We start from the raw sequence: 19,577 nt of genomic DNA on the forward strand, positions 1-19,577 counted from the left end.
TAAATAGCAAAATACTATTTTAAAATGATCTAAGGTTTTACTAGCATCCTTGCACTACTAACCAGTTTTCATGTAGTGTCTTTCCACTCTGCGGCTTTATGCTTAAGATTCTTTGAGTATGAAAATGATGTAACTGTCCTTTGGGCTTTTAAAAAAAAGGGGGGGGACCTGGAGTGATAATAAAATTGACTGTAATACGCAGGTAACAGTGAGAACCCTGAAATAAGTAATTGTCTACATAACCTTGGATATTTTATAAGTGTAGAAGGAATCATATATAACAACTGTTTGTTCTTGTTGTTCTCTTGGTCACGTCTGTGTGTCTTTTGGAGAATATCTCATGAGGGAAGATGGTAGGTATATGTACGTTGGTGAGAGCAGGAGACTGGGACTTCACCTAAACTACAGAGTTAACTCGAGTGATCTACCCTTGAGTTACTTCCCTTCTGTTAACCTATCACAAGGAGAGCAGCGACACTGCAGAATAACAGCTGAGTTGCTGTAACACCCTGAATCCACAACGGCACTCTACTACTTCCTGTGCGGCACAAAGACTTCTGGGGGAAGTCGGAACTTCCTGGTACTAGTCCTGGCTATGTTATTTTGTCACCTTGGGGAAGTCCTTTAACCTCGTCATGCCTCAGCTTCCCCATCCTTAGTAAAGGGAGAAAACATGGGCTGTCATGCGGTTTAACATTTTGAAGGACTTTGGGACTCTTGGATGAAACCCATAGTATAAAAGTGATTCATTATTGTGCAGTTCATCCTCCCTATTTGTAATAAAGTAAACTGATGATAAATCTAATTTGAGGTAAACAACCAGAACTCTGAATTCTTATTCATATATTTCTTCTCCACCTCACTCCTGCTGTTTTATTTCTCTGCCTCTCTGTGATATCCAACAGGCCAACCAACAAGTCCTCCTTCCAAAATGTCCATCATCCCCCTTCCTCTCTACCAAGAATGGGAAAAGACTGTCCTATGTCTCTCCCAATTGCCTCTCCTTTCAGCTTCTCTGTAAACTCCTTCAACACAGACAGCTTTGAAGGGTTTATCTCAGAACCTTGTAGAACTCCAGTGTCTATCCTGGACCCCATACAGCTGTGCAGTTCAAACCATTTGCCCATCAGTTATGCCCCCAGAGTTGCCTGCCAGATTCTTCTTTCAGTATCTGGTGTCTACCACACTCATTGATGTAATTGATGGACAGGCCCTAGCGCTGTCAAATTTTAACCGTGCATTTGGCTGTTGGCCCAACAGAAGGACTTGGAGTCCTTCTGGATTCCCTCTGATAGCCTTCCAAGCAGAGGCACTTGTAGGGAAGGAGGGGTAAACATACAAACTGGGGAGAAAACAAACATGAATAGAAAGAGACTGTCAGAAGTTGCAGGTGGAAGAGTGCTAGAGGGGCTAGGTGTAAACAGCACATGTTGACTGATTTATCAACTAGATTGTTGGAGAATGAGGTGGGATGCCCCTTAGCCAAACCTTTCTGAACCTTAAAATCACTTTGGTTTGAATCCATAATAGAACTGGGATTTTGACCAGTTCTTAGTGTTTAGCCATCCCTGTTAGAAAGAGCAAAGAAAACCCAGGCCAAATGTATCAGAAAGATTATTTTAAAATAATACGTTAAATGTTCTGCAAACTCTCCTTTTCTGTTGTCTAGAATGTGCCTATAAGGGTAAAATCAGAGAAGGAAAGGAATATAGAGCAAAGAGTAAATGAGAAAAAAATACAAGGTAGAAAGGACAGAAGAATGAGTTTAAATAGAACATACTAAAAATGATGGCTTATTACAAATGAAAGATCTAAATATATTGTAAATATATTGTAAATTGCCTAAATAGCCAGAGTGCTTTTTGATCTAAAATTTTAAACCCTTCCATTTGAAAGGCTTCTGTCCATCCTTAATTGGTAGAAACATTCCCTTTAAGCAGTCACTTACCTAGCTAAAAATAGGCCTAGAACTGCCCTGACATCCAGAAATATATGAGATAGTTGCTAGCTTCAACACTTACCCACGCCTCTCAACTGAGGGCCCTACAAATATCATCTGTCAACTTCATCATGAAATTGCTTTCAAAATCCTGTTGCTTGATCATTTCTTGCTAGAAGAAAATATTTAAAAACAAATAAACTTGTTGGGCACAGTAAATCTGTACCCCTTTTGAATGTGCTTTTCCTAACTCATTATAACAAAAGAGCAGCAGTACTGTTTAACTAACAAGATTACTTTAGTTTAAAATACGTACTGTGTAAAGTGAGGCATATGTGCAGAGCACATGACTTCATCAAAAAAGCAAATCCGGTAAGATGTCCTGGATGATTGTTTCACCAGTGAAGCACTTCAGAGTGACTTACATGACGGGGATGACACTGTCAGGCTATCTCCTTGACTGTACTGGCAGAACCCTCTGCCTATCGAGTTAGCTTTTATGTAGAATACGGATGATTCTCACGGGGGTGGAAGAAAACAGAACTTGATCCTCTGACTTATGTGTTACCTTCCTGTTAATATCACATAAAAGTAGTAAACCGCCTACAATATCTGTTAGAACGGTGGCTCTGGCATTTTAAAATGCTTATAAATAATGTATGTCTGTTTAACTGTTTTTTATCTGAAACAGAATTTCATTCTGATGTAAGAAATACGAGCTAATGTAAAATGTGAATAAAATTCTGTGGCCTTTGTATATCTCAGATAGTTCCCAAATAGCCGCTCCCTTTGAAAATGTATTCCTCACCCCACTCGTTATGATATTGTTTCAAGGGCACTTACATGTCAGACACACATTCAGTGAGAAAGACTAAGTAAGGATTTAAGAGGCAGGCTGGGGTTCAGGGCCTTCCTCCCAGTAATACATATTTAGAGAGCTTTGTCCACAGAATGGATATTATTTTTATTAAGGAAAAGTATGTATGATCTTTGCTTTTAGAGTGAGTCTGAGAATGGTGGAAGAACATTTTATCTTAGTTTTTAGGAAGAAATCCCTAATTAATGCAAAGATATGAAAGTACTTCACCAAGATGGGTGGTGGTATCTCTATTTGATACAAGAGGAACCTGAGCTAGAAAGAGGAAAAATGACCTGACCACTTGACACAGAAAGCCAGTGGCAGTCAGGAATAGGCTGGCGGAAGTCTAAATTCTGATGTAGTCTGCTGGTGTAGGTACCACAAAGTATTATTAGATATATTAACAGCCGTTATGATACTTACCTGAGATGCAGGAGACCTGGAAGAACAAGGTTCGGATCCTTGCTGTGCCTGATTCAGAGTAGGAACTTGAATCCAGGTCTCCCACATCCCAGGTCAGTGACCTAGCCGCTGGATTATCGAGTCAGTCTGTGTGTCCCTTTCTTAATCTCTCCAGTTGGAGTTGTTTCCCGATGTATGAATAATTAAATGTTCCCGGGGCTGGAGAGAGACTGACTCTCTTGCCTCATAGTTAGGTCACTTAACTAGTATGTGGGAGTCCTGCTCCAATGAATAATTATTTATATAAAGGGGAACAACTCCAATAGGGCCCACCCCAGAATAGCCAATAGCCTGGTTCTTCAAGGCACTCTCCTCGGATGTACAGGGTGGGTGTGGGATGTCTCTCTCAGAAATTCCACTCTGCACCTGAGAAACCTTCCCAACAAAAGTTTTATCGAAACTGCCTCTTTTGCTGGAAAAGGCGTTGGGGGTGCTGAATCGGCATCATCTGACAAAAAACTGTTTCATCAAAAAATCCTGACCAGCTCTGTTCCCAAGGGTCACATGAGGGGACTGATGCACATGAGCCTAGAGTTGCTGGTCCTTAGCATCTCTCAGGATCAGGTCCTTGGTTTCTAGGGGCAGAAGTACCCATGGAAGAGCAATAGACTTTCCCAGACAACAGTTTTCTAAGCACAACCCTCATCTCCAGCCCACCATCACCCCAATTTGCTGTATTGGTTTGCTCAATGTGTGCAAGAAGATCGTCACTTATTGCAGTTGTTACAGTAGATTATGATTGATGTATGAAATGGAAAATACATGTCTAATGTCCCTAAGATAGATGTGGTGCCGGGGGGACCGTTCTGTGCTCTGGCACATCCTGACTGGTGTCATCTGGTGAAAGAGTAAGTCTTCAAAAAAAAATTAAATAATTTGATATGCTCTTCTCCATTGTGTTTCAGGCTCACGAAAATCAGGGGGAACTAAAGTCAAGGAAACTAAATAGCCAAGACAAAAGGCACTAGCTGTGTCACTGCTTCCAAAATCTTTCCCCTCTCTCCCCGAATGAGATTTTAAAAATAAGTGAGAATAAAGACCAAAGGAAAATGCACAGTTTAGCTAATCAGTCCATTGTCTCAGCCGAGAGAAAGATTAGACACAATGAATGCGGCTTTATTAGGACACAACTTTATTCACTTAACTTATGTTGGAACAACCAACAATAAATTGTACCATGCAGGTAGGTCATCATTATTTCCTTAATCATTTATACTTATTTGGGAGGGCTGCCATCAGCCCTCCTGTGTCCCATCCTGGTTCTGGCAACCTGTTGTTGGTACCAGACCAGCATCCCCTTGTATGAGGGTTAAGAGGGGCTGGGAAAAAGTGGGGAGGTTGTCACCTCTGCTCTACCAGATATTACAGCTCCAACCCCCTTTCCTTAATTTCTCCCCACAAACCCTCATCCATCTCCTGTTTATTCTTGAACCATATCCCTTCTGCAACAAATACTTGCACAGGATATCTGCCAAACCTGTTGCCTACTGAGTTGCAGCATTATTGACCTAACCACTATCCCTGTCTCTACTGGGTCCCTGACCAGCTGTGGGGAAACCCACCCCACCTGATCAATGTGACAGTGCAGGAAAAATTCCTTCCAGCCTAAAAGGAGCAAGATGACTAGTACAGCGCCCACAGCCGATCATAGAAACCCATTCTACTCTGACCCTGTGGGTGGGTGTTGCTGGCCTGAGATGTGGAGAGAGAATTCCTACCAAGGTACACTGGGTATAAATACACCTCTGCTCAGGCACATGTTGATCCAGTTTTTCCTCAGACTTGGTCCGACCATTTCCCTTTCCTCCCTGGCTTTGTTCTGGTAAGTTCCCCTTCCCTCCTCATCACGCTAACTTTGACTGCAGCTCCTTAAAGAGCTTCTTTCTTTCTATAGCCAGACAGGGACTTACTCAGTTGTAGTGAGCACATGCTCTCTTTGTTGTCCTTTTTGTCTCTTGACCCTATAGCAAGGGTACAATTTACCAAGGAGCAGACTACGAAGTAACAAGGCAAACACATGTTCTTCTTAGGGTATGCACAATGTACCTCAGGTGGCAGGTGACCAGGATTCATCACCGAATTTGGTCCACTGGTTGGATCATTAGCTTGCCTGGGCCGGGTACTGGTGGGGAGTGACGGGTGGGGGGCAAATCAGCCACAGGTTTTGTTAATTACCAGTTCACAATAAGAGAATAACTTGTGTACAGAGATGGTTGTGCATTGGTAATCTGCAACAGCTGTTGGGGGATCAGTTGCACTGATTGACTGTTGTTGCTGGGGCAATGATTGAACGTGGCAGTGTGCTGCCCCCCTTCAGTGAAGCCTTGCCAAGCAGATGCCAGCAGGTATTAAGCATACCTCTGAAATGTTCCTCATTTAGAGGGACATCCCCCATGTACTCCCAAAGTTACCTACATTCCACGCAGATTTAGTGGCCTCTGAAATCTATTGTAGAAAATTATTTACATCAGAAATAAAAAATAAATAAATTATGAAACTGTAGAAAGAGTTATTGTCCCCAGAAGAATAAATCCGACAGCATTCTAACTTTCCTGCGTATGTGTATGTGTATGTGTATCCCTCATTTGATATCTTTGTCACACACTGAGTCCAAATGTGGGTGTTGGCAGGTTGAGGGCAATGAGAATTCCACTCCCTGCAAAGTGCATTTGCCTAAGACCTCATTGAGAGTTAGTGACACAGCTGTGAATGGAACCCAGATGTCCTGAGTACCAGTCCCTGAGACCGTAGTCCTTCCCTTCTGTGGTGTAAACTATACTAGCAAAGTGCGGACATGACAGGAGTTAACATCTAAGTTTTATTTATGTTAATATGAGATGAAGTAGTGATATGTTACACTTTATGGCATCAGCTGGAACAGAATTATCTGCACAATGAAAAGCTGGCAACATTTAAGACAACTCAATGGAAAAAAAAACCCTCTTCTCATGATGGATCTCAATCTGGTATCTTTCTAAATTTGGCTTTGTAAATAGTATTTCTAATGCACTTCTCACTGCAGCATCTAGATCTTCTGCTCCCTCTACTTTCACAGTTCCATTGATGTGACCAGGTCAACTTATGTAAAGATGTTACAATATGGCAGTTTAGATCCAAGAGGAGATTGTAGCCTAATTTTGTGTCTTTCTGAACATGTAAATTATAGAGATACAAAAACAGAACAAGTAGATGCTCAAAGAGATACCAACAGACGTAGACAGCTAAGAATTCCCCCAAGCTGTACAATACCCCCAATAGAAAAAGGGATAGGTATCTATCTTGTGCAGTGTATAAAATATATTTGTTAAATGAGCTATTCCAGATGCAAAAGAACAATTCCATCTTGTAGGCATGACATGTATCAAGTTTGTAAATTAAGAAGATGAACTGGATCCAGTTGGTCTGTGTGATGAAGTTGTATCGTGTCCTTCCAGTGCAGAAAGATTGTTTTAAATGGTTATGTTAATAGCGGCTCTCCAAGAGTTTTCTGTAGTAAATAAGTCCATTCTGTGTCAAAGCTGCTGGTAACATGCCTAGTTTTAATTTTTTTTTTTTTGTGAGAAATTACTAACTTGGTCCCAGAATAATTGTTAAGGGACAGTGAAACAGGATAGAATTCAGGATATTTGACATAACCTGTGAGAGTTATTAGACCAATTTTGTGCATTTTGACTGGATATCTATAATGCTTTATGCAGCAAGAAACAAAAACAAGGATTGGAGCAGAAAAGCATGTTCGTTCCAAGAAAAAAGCAGCCTGAACTTAGTTCTTTCTCTCTTTTATAATAACATAAATGTTTGTTTAATGTCTTTCATCCGGAAGGATCCAAAGCATTTTATTCTTGACCTCTAAGTGGAGGGATAGTGTGATTTGGTTGGGCTGAGCATGAAGCTAGGAGACAGGAACTTCTGAGCCCTAATCTAGAGACAGAGGGAAGTGAATTAACTTACCCAAGGCCACGAGCAGAGCCAGAAAGAGAACCTATGTCATCTGAGTCCCAGTCCAGTAGTCTATCTACTGAGCCATACTGTATTATTAGAATACTGTGAGAAAAACCTGTAAGCTTGACATTAAAAAGATATCAGTGGAAATATTTCATTTTGTTGCTATATCAGGAATTGTAGGTCAGCCCTTCGGTTGGAGCTGCTGTGTTTAGAATTTTGGAGTGGTGTCGGTAGCCATGCAAAATAAATTTAAATTGGCCTTTTCCAGTTCAAGAGTTCACAGCACAATAAGAGAATCTCATGTGCACAAAGAATTGTTTTTTTCCCTTTTATTCAGACATTACCATTTCAGTTTTGAAAATTTAACTTACAAGCTAAGTCTCATAGTTGCTATAGTCTCTATTGAAAGTTCATGTTTCCTGTGTGTGTTCATGTACGGCTTTGGAAAATGACTCATTACTTCTTTTGGCACTAAAAAAGTTTATTACATTTAGACAAGTAAGAAATTTTGCAGACAGTTGGGAGTTTATACAGTCTCAACCATATGATTTAGGGTGTATTTGGTAAGCACTTGCCGGTCTAGTAAATGGTATTCATGGCCCTGTAGTCAGGCTGCTTTTTAGAGTGGAATAAACTACACTAATTTTTCCTAGGGTGCTACATAGGTTTTTCTTACTTGACAATTTGGGACAATGGCCTGTTACTCTCCAAACAGCCTTTAATAATGTTCTCTGGTTTGCGAGTGATATAAAACCACAATTATTGTACATCATGAAGGAAGTAACTTGAGACCTCAGATGAGAAAGCTGGCTTCCCTCTGCAAGTAAGTTTGTTTAAGTGAGTGGAAGTCGGAGGAATCATTTAGAGATGATGATTCAGTGCCTGGCTGCTGCATGAACCTTGGACTAACTTTGTCTTATGTCTGCTGAACTTATTTGTTCCTTACGTTCTTTGGAATCTCTCTGATTTCACAAACACTTCAAAGCACGTCATGAAGGGAGATGGCAGTGCAATTTGGAATCTGATGTGGAAGTACTGCATTTCTGTCAGGACAATCAGGTACAGTAAGATCTCTTTAAAACTTCAGTCCATGATCAGTCTCTTTAAGTTGCATGTGTTACAAACTGATCTCTTCCAATAGCTGTATTATTTTACCCTATATAGTTATCTACGAGCTATGTGAGATTATTATTAGGTTTGATTCCTCTGTTCCCCCCCACCAAAATTTGAATTTATAGTGCAGAGTTACAATAATAAATCTGGAAAGGAAAGTGGCATTTCCCTGCTTTTGGTATCTTGGGAATATTTCCATCTAGCAGCCCATTCCACATGCCGTTGAATGTTGGAATATGAACGAAATCTTGTTTTATACGTATTTGCCAGTTTCCTGTTTTTATTTTGTTCTCTTGACTCACAATTACTGCATGTGCACTTTGCATTCCATAAACAGTGTTTGCTTCAGAAAAGGAAAAAGTTAAGATGTAAATAGGCAACGCTATTGTATAACAAGCTGAATCTTACCTGTGCGTATTATGTGAAAAGGCAGCTTGTTTCAATCCAATGACAGGCTGTGGGTGCTGTGCATCGCTGTTCACATTCTTTGAGTGGTTCATATCTGGCATTCTACATGGCCCTTGCCAAACTCAGTTGCTGTAGATTCCAGCAGAGTTTTTCTGGGAATGAAACCATTAAAGTGAGACACTCGGTGATTGTGTGTTCTCACAGTGGTTAATATATATATATTTAAACACAGCTAGTCACTTTACTCCTTCTATGCTGTAATTTCTTTATGCAGCAGGGTTGTATGTTTTGAATGGTGTGTTTTGTGGTGCCAACCTCCCTCAAGGAATCGCATAATCTAAATAATTTCTACATTTCACGCTGTGTAATTATTCACAGTGCCAAAGAAACAGTCTAGAGCCTGAATTCCTATATGAACTTTCACAACAACTAAAAAGGGGCTCAGAAGCCTCTTTACCTTGAGGACCCTGACTTCAGATAGCAAGTCCCCTGATCCACAACAGTTATAGAAACTGGATTTGATTGGCAAAACTCTCCTTAATAGAGGATTCAAAGGAGACAAAATCATTCTTAAAGATCATCTGGGTCAGGACTGAAGGCACTGGGATAGGGGCTGTCTGAAATGAACCTGGTTTGTGCTTAAGTACAAGAGCTGCACTCTTCGTAGCACAAACATTCGCCCTGACCTAAATAACATTAGAAGTGCTCAAGGAAAGTGCTGTGCAAAATGTACAAGAAAAATACAAGCATATGCTCTTAATAATGCAGAAACTATTAAAAATTACCAGAAGGGTTTCAAAGATCTCTGAAAAGGAGTACTTGTGGCACCTTAGACAGTAACAAATTTATTTGAGCATAAGCGTTCGTGAGCTACAGCTGCATGTATCCAATGGAGTGAGCTGTAGCTCACGAACGCTTATGCTCAAATAAATTTGTTAGTCGCTAAGGTGCCACAAGTACTCCTTTTCTTTTTGCGGATACAGACTAACACGGCTGCTACTCTGAAAAAAGATCTCTGTGGGCATTTTGGTTGTAGTGGTTGATCTTTTACTCTTTATTTAATATTCAGCATTCAAGTCATGCTCATCAGTAAATAGCCACTTTTATTTCTTTGCTTCAGTACATTTGTTTTTGTTTAGAATATGTAGGTTGAACATTGGATTAGTTGCTTTCAGCAATGCTTATATGTACCGTAGCTTACATTGGCTGCCATGGCTAGTGCAATGCAAAATAAAGTTCCTCTTTGCATAGTTCTGTGAGCATTATTTGTGAGGTTTTTGGTTGTTTTAGTAGTTAATCAGAACCTCTTTTCTTTGGAGGTAATGGGTACTACCTGTGACTGTCAGGGAGTCCAGAGAAAAAAGAACATTGCCTTTCAAAAATCCTAACTGCCTTCATAATTTCTCTCTCTGTACTTCGTATTATTTTTCTTAATCAGCCCTCACACTCATTTTCAGAAAGCTGAAAGGTACCGCTAACTCATCCTGTTTGCCTCTTATTTATCTTCACCAAGTAGCAGCCTCTCTCTCTCTTTTTTTTTTCTCTTCTGCCCAGAGGGCAGCTGCTGCAGGAAATGTGATGGGTTCAGATTTGGAAAATGCGAGGTACTATCTTGGAAGTTTAACCTAGGGTTGAATCATATTATGTCTCAGCACAGCGGGATTCACTTGAAGCAGTGTATCATGCTGGCATATGGGTGTGTCTAGTATCGTCCTGAGCATCTGCAGTTGGGAGAATGCCCGAGCCTTCTTGCCACACTGCCAGGTATCTATACACTATTTTTGGACCAACAGAACTATTTCAGTTAGGGATGTGAGGTTTTTATTTTTTGTTTTTAACTGAAATAGCTAAACTGGTACAGCCCCTAGTACAGATGCCAGTATAAATGTGTATAGCACCAGTTTACCTTGTTCCTCTTCCACTACAGGATTAAATTATACTGGCATAAGCACCTTTATAATGGCATATGTGTGTTCATGCTAAGTCATGTTAAGTATACTGGGACAGTTAAAGCAGTACAACTTTTGCGAGTAGACAACCTCTAAATGAGAAATCATAAAAATAAATATCTCTCTGTGAAGGCAAATAAGTATTGCTGTTGACATACTAAATTAGGGTTCTGTCCAGCTCTCGTTAAAGTCAATGGAAAGCTGGATTGGGTCCTTGTTGCAACTGTCCTTAATTAGCATGTGAGTGTGTCAGGGGAGGGATCATGTCTGCCTACAGCTCCTATCTTGCAAATGCTCATGCATGTGTTTAACTTTACTACCATGAGAACGCCCACGGAAATCAATGGTAGCAAAGTTAAGCACCTGCATAAGCATTTGCAGAATCCAAACCGAAGTGTGGTGATACAGCACTTAGCATAATGGGGCTCAATCCTGCTTGGAGTCTTTGCACAGTACTGTCATACAAAACCATACTAAAACCAGCAGTCCAGTGGTACTTAGAAATATACTGAACTGCCTAATTCATACTTTCTTTTCAACTACAGCAGAACCTACTTAGGGTATGTCTTTTTACATAGCAGTTAGACTCCCGTGGCTGGCCTGTGCCAGCTGACTCAAACTCGCAGGACTCGGGCTGTAGGGCCATTTAATTGCAGTGTAGACTTCTGGGCACAGGCTGGAGCCTGGGCTCTAGGACCCTGTGATGTGGGAGGGTGCCAGAGCTTGAACTGCAGTCCCAGCCGGAAGCTGTGTACCGCAGTTAACCAGCCCCACAGCCTGAGACCCATGAGCCCAAGTCAGCTGGCATAGGCCGGCCACGGGTGTCAAATTGTAATGTAGACTTACTTACTGTCTAGCAAAATTCCAAAAAGTGAAACTCCTTCCATCTATGAAGTGAAAGGGAAGTCCTGAATTGCTTCAGTAAATAAAAGCTCTGCTTAACGTGAAGCTTCATTCCATTCAAAGGATTGAATTTTTGAAACCCACCAAAAGCCCAGCCAACTGGGTTGCATTTCATTGTCCCACAGAAGGGGCAGCAGGAGGGGACAAATTCAGACAAAATTCATCCTCACAATATATGGGCAAGCAACAGAATTGGTACTTCAGGCGACAGAGAGCAGATGCTAATGCTGCTTTTCCTCCACATCCCTTCTATAGGGGTTCCTGGCTATTGGTCCTGTGTCAGTGATGATTCAGAATCCCCTTTCACAGCCCAGCCCCAATGCTCCCATCCTGCCCGCTGTGACTATGTCAGTGTGGAGTCTTCCTCTCTATGCACAAGGAATGTAGAGGCCTCCATGTGGGACTGCTCCATCTATGCTCCCCAGCAAAAGGCTACTACAGGGGGTATATGGCACAGGGGGCCTCCCTCAAGTCCACAGGTGAATTTTCATTGTGAAGTTTCATGCCATTAAAATTTGATCCCATTGCACAAATTCCCTTAGGATGTAGCAATTGTTATCTGTTAACTAAGTTTCAAATGCTTCAGACCAAAAGGATTGTACATTTCCCTGCCTCTGTTCTACCTGTGAAGGGGGAAAATGTTTGCCACAGTCCAGGGGTTCCCAAACTATTGTACATGTACCATAGGTGGTATGTGATCTTGACGTTCCATCCACTCACTATAGAACAATTTTTCAAGAAGGTGGTACATGAACCTTTGGGAGCTGCTGCAGTCTGCTATTGAGTGAGGGGCAAAGAGGAATCTCTCTGCTTGTCTTATTGCAGCATCTTACATCAAAGAGTGAGAAAAGGCCAGTCCTGCTACAGTTACTTCCCACTCCCCAATAAACAAGTTGCCTTCCAAAGCACCCTGTGCATGTGCAGAAGGTGAAGGGTGCACCTCTTGCCACTCCTGGGTTGAATAGGAAATAATCTTTTACTAAATAAGGGCTTTTCTGCTTATAGCAAATCTCCACTTGTAGTGATGAAAAACTCCCCTGCTGTAAGAGGGCTCCATTGTGTATACTTACCTTGCAAAACATGAATGTGACCTTTGAGGCTAGGGCAGAACACAGCACTATTCATTTAACTTGGTTAGTGTTGTCTTTTGAGTACTTTTCCACAGTTTGACTGCATAATATAAGCAAATATTTAATTAGTATCCAGTTAACATTTTTATTATGCTCCCAGTTGTTATGACCACTGTATTTTCACAGAAAATACAGAGTGGCATTTACTGAACAGGACTGGACTAAAATGATTTTCCTATTAAATTGCTAGTGCTCTTAATAATATGCCATATGCTAGCTTACTCACAAGGATGGGGTTAGTGGTTAGAAGAGCAGACTGGAACCATTTGAGTCAGCAAATCCACAGCCCACAGAGAATAAAATGAAGGGTTTATAATAAAATAACACATAGTTTTCAGATTGCATCTTAAAGTTCCATTTGCAAGTGGAGCAAAATAGTCAATAGTTTGTTTTCCTTGCTCCACACATCTGGAAAAAGTAAAAATTTGTTCTTTCGGTATGTGAGTTGTCATGGTACTTCCTTACCTACCCAGCCCAACATTTTCCATCTTGATTCAGTCATCTTACTTTATTTTTAGTTATTCCATATATTTTTGTCAAAATAGTGACACAAGAACAGTTTGACTTTTCTTCATTTCATCAAGAAAGAACGCTTCTTAGGGGTAGTTACTAAATATTGCATGGAGAGGCCCCAAAACAATAATAATGCAAAATAGAATGTTTCATGGTGAAGAAAAATATACAGGCTTTGTCAAAGTGTAATATTAGATCAAAGGCAGAGACATAGTCGAAGCATTGGACTGAAAGACAAGAACTCTTGAGTTATAATTCAGACTCTGACACTGGTTCTTTCTGTGGATCTGCACAATTTACACGGAGCTTAATCTGCTAACTCGTATTTAACTCTTGCATGTAGTCAGTGTGTACGAGTTACATGATCAGAATCTTAATTTGTTTGTCTTAATTTCCACATCTGAAAATAGGTATAACAATAACCACCTCACGCGGTGGTTGTGAAGAATGACTAATTCATGTTCACAGAGTATTTTGAAGATGAAGAGTGCTGTATTTGTTCAAAGTACTATTATTATAAGCAGCCCAAGTAGCAATGCCTATAATTAAGATTGCCCGACATTATATTAAAAGTGTGTCACTAGTTATCTTCAGGCTAACAGTTTAAACACCAGTATGTAGTCGTAAAAATTGTAATGTATTGGGATGTACACTATCACTAGTTCAAACAAGTCTTTCATGTAGGTTACCAGACTTTTAGAATCTGTATTATTTGTATGGGTCTCAGTTTCTATTATTTCACTAACTGGCCTGTAGTTTTAATGCTGTTTTTTAATTTATAACTCCCGTCTGCAATGTGTCAAATTCGGAAGGCTGTAAGGCAAAGATGTTTGAGTCATTTTAAGTGCTCTGAACATTTACATCTTTGTAACTTCATGCTCAGCACATGGCTCTTCTTATAGCCATTCTTCTCCTGGTTTAATGTAGTGCAGCTATAATTATCTTAACACAAACTGTCCTTTGGGCTGTAGGATCTCTTTAGACTGACAGCACCAATAACTACACACCACTTGGGGAATCTTTAAAAAGTCATTGCTGCTGAATAACAAATAAATTATATTGTGAGGTAAGCATAAAGTAGGTGATAGTCTTTAGAATTTACATATTAGGTATGTCAGTGGACACAGCCCCTGCATTAAGTATGATAAAGAATATTAATATAAATTAATTGGGTAGAACATACTGTTTTTTGGTAATGTCTCTATATAGGACTAGAGAGGAAATTTTAATGTACTTACTAATCTCTGCACACAGCAGCACTCTTTGCTGTAGACTTGTTCTACATGTGAAACATCATTTCTGCTCTTCTGCTTTAACTTCTCTTAACTCTTTAATGTCTTCAACTCAACTAGGGACCTATGTGTTTTGAGAGCAGGCTGACCTGAATTCTACCTTCACTTGTGACAAATAAATTGTGGGCAGCTGTGGTGAGCTTTACAGTGGAAGTCAGAGGGCCTTGGTGGTCACAGATCCATAAAAGCATTTAGTAGTTAGAACAGGAGACAGCAACTAGAACTCCTGGCTCCTGTTTTTGCCTCTAACTTGAGCAAATCAGTTAACACACTGTGAAAGTTACTTATCTCTCTGTGCCTTATTTTACCTCTGTATGAGATGGATATGCTTAACAAAGGTACTGAGGATTAATTAATATTTGTAAAGCACTTCAAGATCTTCTAATCAAAGTGGTGTTGCTAATTATCATTATTACATATTCTCACCTTGATAGACTTGATTTCCCATCAGAATCAAAAGTTACACATACATATGAAGGGGAGAGCAGTCCAATAAATTGAGTGATCTCCATCTAATCACTACTGAGCTTTCATCCATGTTGCAAAACCACTACCCTTGGCATATTTCTACACAGTTAAGAGTCTCAGTTCAAAGCTAAAGATTTGCAGGTCAGGGGTGAGTGCCATTGTATATGGAAATAAATATAGAGCTTGCTAACACTGGCTCAAGTCAGTGACATTCATTTTCACAGCATATAAAGAAAATTATTTAATCCACCAATAAACATCTTTTTAAAGGCACACTACTTTATTTAAGAAACTTCCATTCAAATTTGCTCATGTTGATTTTTTTTATCATCAGCTTGCAAGAAAATGACAATTTGTAATAGATCAGCGTAGGATCTAGGGACTAGTCTACCCACAGACATGCAACAATTTAACTAAATTTCTTTTCTAAAACTAATTTAGTTATTTAGATGCAAGTCTGTGTTTGGACACACTCTTATTCTGGAACAATAGTGGCTCAGGTAGATGTAGCTAGTTAGTTGCAAACTGACTTTAGCTAAATCAACTTTAACTACTTTTATTCTCAGTAAAGAATTTCCACACACTCGCACCAAAATAATGGCACTGATTTTAATTGACATGTTTTATTATTTTGATCCAAATTTGTGTGTAGACCAGCCCTAGGTCCTAACCTAAATTATGCCGAAGTGCTGTATTTTCATGAAACTGAACACTAATGGTATGCAATGAAACCCTAGAAGTCAGAAAGCTGATCCAGGCAGCCTAGAGAAGTTAACAGGAACTGTTTTATTATTTATTTACACAGAAGCTTTCAGAAGAGCTTGTTGACGCAGGTCCACAGTATACTGGCCTGGTAAAACTGTTTACTTTGGGATGGGGGAGTTAGATTATATTTAGGGTATTTTATGTTTTATTGTGCTCACCCAAAGTGATGCATACATCAAAAAGATCTATTTCCTCTGTTTCCTGAGACAGGTTTGGGGCATCCAGCATGTGGCACTACTGAGAAGTTTAGTGTTTAGCACATTACTTTCACTGCTTGTTTCATTGCTTGACAGCTCTTCAAGTCACCTAGAAATTATCCTTTAGTACTGATATTGGCTTGTCCCTGCAGTTCTCAGCCTTTGCTATTAATATTAAATTATGCACTCGTTTAGTTTTTGAACTTTTTATTTTTAACGTGTTTTAAGAAATCCTGAAGATAAATCATTGTTGTACTTATCTTTATAATTTGAATCAGCATTTCAGTGCCTTGTGTAGGACCCCTTTCCTGCACTAAATGCCATTAGAGACTGTAAGGATGTGAAACTTAAATCTTTTTAGTTTAAATGGGATTATTTTCTGAGTTACCAAAGAATAAACTCGGTAGGAGGGAGGGGATATAAAACTTTGAGCTTTCATAGCTTGATCTCACATTCTTCCTGGAGGAATTGGATCACTTTTAAGTAATCGGTGAGTACTGATCAGTTATTGGCAGTTTTATTGGTATAAATGGACACTGTAATGTCTGAACGTACTTTATTAAATGTGGGATATGCAATAACATTTTCTTTTTATACATTTGTAATGTTTAAATTATACCTTTTTCAAAACATCAGCTAATATCTGGAAAACGTTTTTATCATTCACCATCTTAGTTTTTTAATAGATTGGGGGGGTTGTTTTTGGGTTTTTTGGGGGATTTTTTTGCTACCCAATTTAATCTCTTGTTGATTACTGAGTTTTTTGCATGCTGGAATGAAGTTGCATTTAAGGACTTTTTTTTTTTTTTTTTTTTTTTTGCTATGCTGTCCATACGATATCTGCATATCAATCATTTTCCTTGGCATCTATAATAAAAAGAGCAAGAATTTGTGTAGTAAGCAGAGTCTTGCTATCTGTCTTCAGTTAGGAATTAATTCATTTTCTCTTGCTATAATTTACTGCGTGACAGTTAAAGAATGATTGAAATATTTGAAGTGTAGTTTTTTACCACTAGATGGGTAAAGGAAAAAAGTTAAGGGTGAGATTTATTTTACTTTGTTTATTAAATGAGTAGAGGTTCTGGGGATGTTTGTTCCACAAAAACTGTTTAAAAGCAAAAGATAGACATCTGCTTAGTTACTTTAGAACCTCAAGTTTGCTTAGTTAAAAAATTCTGTACAGAATTTGAAATAGCCAACACCGATTGCTTGACTAGGCATGCTTGTATGGAATGTTTCTATGATGAAGGTGAACTGAAGTCTATAAATTTGAATGTCACAAACTGATCAATTAAAAATGGTCTCAAGTTAATCACACCTTCTTTTCCAAAAGTCTTAGCAGCATGCATGGTATTTTGCCTTTAATGTGTTCCTATTATATTGTTACATCGTGGTAATGAATAGTATTCTTTCATAGCACTAGGCAGGCACTTTGATGATCTAATGGGGCCAATTTGCATTGGGAGCAATAACATATTTGTAAATTACATGGGAGGAATTGCTACCATGACATGAAGCACTGACATCCAGCTTTCTTTAAACCCATCATTTACATGCAGATTGTTTTTATAATTCTGATGTGTACCTTGATAATATGTTCTGTTTGTCATGTCGCGGTTGTGGGGCAGCCTGCATTCTCATGGCGTATAAACAGCCACAGGTAGGTCACTCGTTTCCTTCCCTAATTTTCACCAAATGCTACAACCCTCTGTTTGTTAATCACACATTTAGATGCACTCTTTCAGAGAGAATCATTGTTTGTAAAAGAGAGTCTGAAGATTTATGCCTATTAATTGAAATGGAGTGGGCCACAATGAGCATATAATGCCTGGGCTCAGTGCTCTGCATTGACTGCCAGTGGTCTGGTAATGATCTGTTAAAGCACAAATGGTGTGAGGTGAAACTGCCTCTCCCTCTACGCTCCATCACTGAAGTTAAGATCAGCTGGGTATTTCTGCTGCCAGTTCCTTGGACAGAAGTCTAGATATGCCTCCAGGCATTTGCACTAGAGCAGAGTGGAAAAAGTCTGTCAGTGTGGTGGTGTCTGTTTGTTTTGAATGTCAACAGGAGAAAATTCCCCTTCTCTCCAAATATCCTATGCTTTGACCAGCTTTAACCCTTGACCTCTTGGCCTAGCTCTGACATTTGGTGTCTTCAGGATATAGTGTTAGGCATATGGATAGAACAGACAGTATATTATTCCTATACAGAGGGCTCTAAATATACACGACTTAGTTTGCCATCTGTGTACACCAGCAAGCTTTGTTTCCCTCTAGCCCTACATCCCCACCTTTGGCCTTTAATATTAGGCATCCAGATTATACTAAAAGAGTCAGAGTTTTCAAGTAAGACTGGAACAGTGACCCACACAAAATGCATGCAGGCCCATTGTGCCGCTAACCCCACATTTTGCACAGGCAGGCAGAGAGACTGCTATTGGCAAATACATTTTTATGAACTTGTTTGAATCTGATTCCCAATCAGCTTCACGTCAGAGAAGTGTGAGTTATTTCCTCTAAGAGGTGGGCCAGCTTGAGATTTTCAAATGGTCTCTGGTTAAGTGATTTTCTGATGACTTAAACTGGATTGTGTATTGTGATAAGTATACACTTTCTTATTATTTTTTTTTAATCAGACAGTTTGTTGCAGCTTCATCTGACACACTGTGGGTATATGGATCTGGACTGAAGCCTGCTTCCATGAATGAAAGATTCCCAAAAAGCTACATTTGAGAATTTTGGCTGTTGACATACTAAGTTATGTAACTTTTCAGACTGGTGTATATAGAGATCTGATGATAGAATTTCACCAACAGTTTGTGTTTATTCAAGTTAATGCAATGAACGCATCTAAGGACAAATCTACGGTACAGCGCAACATCTGGTGAAGACGCCCTATGCCGATGGGAGAGCGCTCTCCAGTCAGCAGAATACTCCACCTCAGGGAAACTTGCGTCGCTTACGGGGTGGCTTTTGCACATCCCTGAGCAATGTAAGTTATATCGACTTAGGCTGTAGCATAGACCTGCTCTAAATGGCAGGGAGTCATTGAGAATAGAGAAAAACTATGGGATTTTTCACAAAGTACTCTCAATATTTTTTAAAAACCTTGCAACTTTAAAGAAGAAAAATTTCTTAAGGCAACCATCCCAAGCTGTCAATAACCTTTTTTCCCCTTTCAGTCCCTGAAACCATACCATCCTACATTTGAGCCCATCTGCTTAACCTGTGTACTTACTAGGACCTCCATTATTCAAAGGCAAGTGACCCCATTCAGTCTTCTGAGCGTCACACTAGAGCTCAGATCTACTTTTGAATCCAGCCAATCTCTGCACGGAATTTGAGCTGATGCCTAACTTACAAAGAAGAACATAATCCGAACCGCTGTAGGAATAAGGAGAGCCAACACTGCTGAAAGGAGTCTAACTCATGCTGGCAAAGCCTACCATCTACTCCAATCCTGTGAAACAAACCGCTGTTAAACAAACCTTGCTAGGCCACGCTTTTTCAGCAAACCCTTAAAATCTAGACTTACCATGTTGCACAACTTTGCAACTGCTTCAAAGTAAAAATGACCCATGCTCACATCTGACAGTAACTGTGATGTCCAAAACATACACTCATACTGGCAAACC

The 19,577-nt window shown here is 39.7% G+C and overlaps 1 protein-coding gene across 16 annotated transcripts in view; it reads left to right on the forward strand.

Annotated features, from left to right (window-relative positions):
• The window catches only part of IQSEC1 (IQ motif and Sec7 domain ArfGEF 1), a 718,643-nt gene that overhangs the window by 477,010 nt on the left and 222,056 nt on the right, over nt 1-19,577 (forward strand). The window contains exon 1 of one of the 16 annotated variants that reach the window (XM_073352204.1): nt 8,056-8,264. The exons of the other annotated variants lie outside the window; for them this stretch is intronic. Within the exon in view, the coding sequence (XP_073208305.1) occupies nt 8,197-8,264 (68 nt within the window). The 5' untranslated portion in view covers nt 8,056-8,196. Of the gene's footprint in view, nt 1-8,055; nt 8,265-19,577 lie in introns of those variants that run through there. 16 annotated transcript variants of the gene reach the window in all.

Source organism: Lepidochelys kempii, chromosome 7 (assembly GCF_965140265.1).
Source record: "Lepidochelys kempii isolate rLepKem1 chromosome 7, rLepKem1.hap2, whole genome shotgun sequence".
Lineage (NCBI taxonomy): Eukaryota > Metazoa > Chordata > Testudines > Cheloniidae > Lepidochelys > Lepidochelys kempii.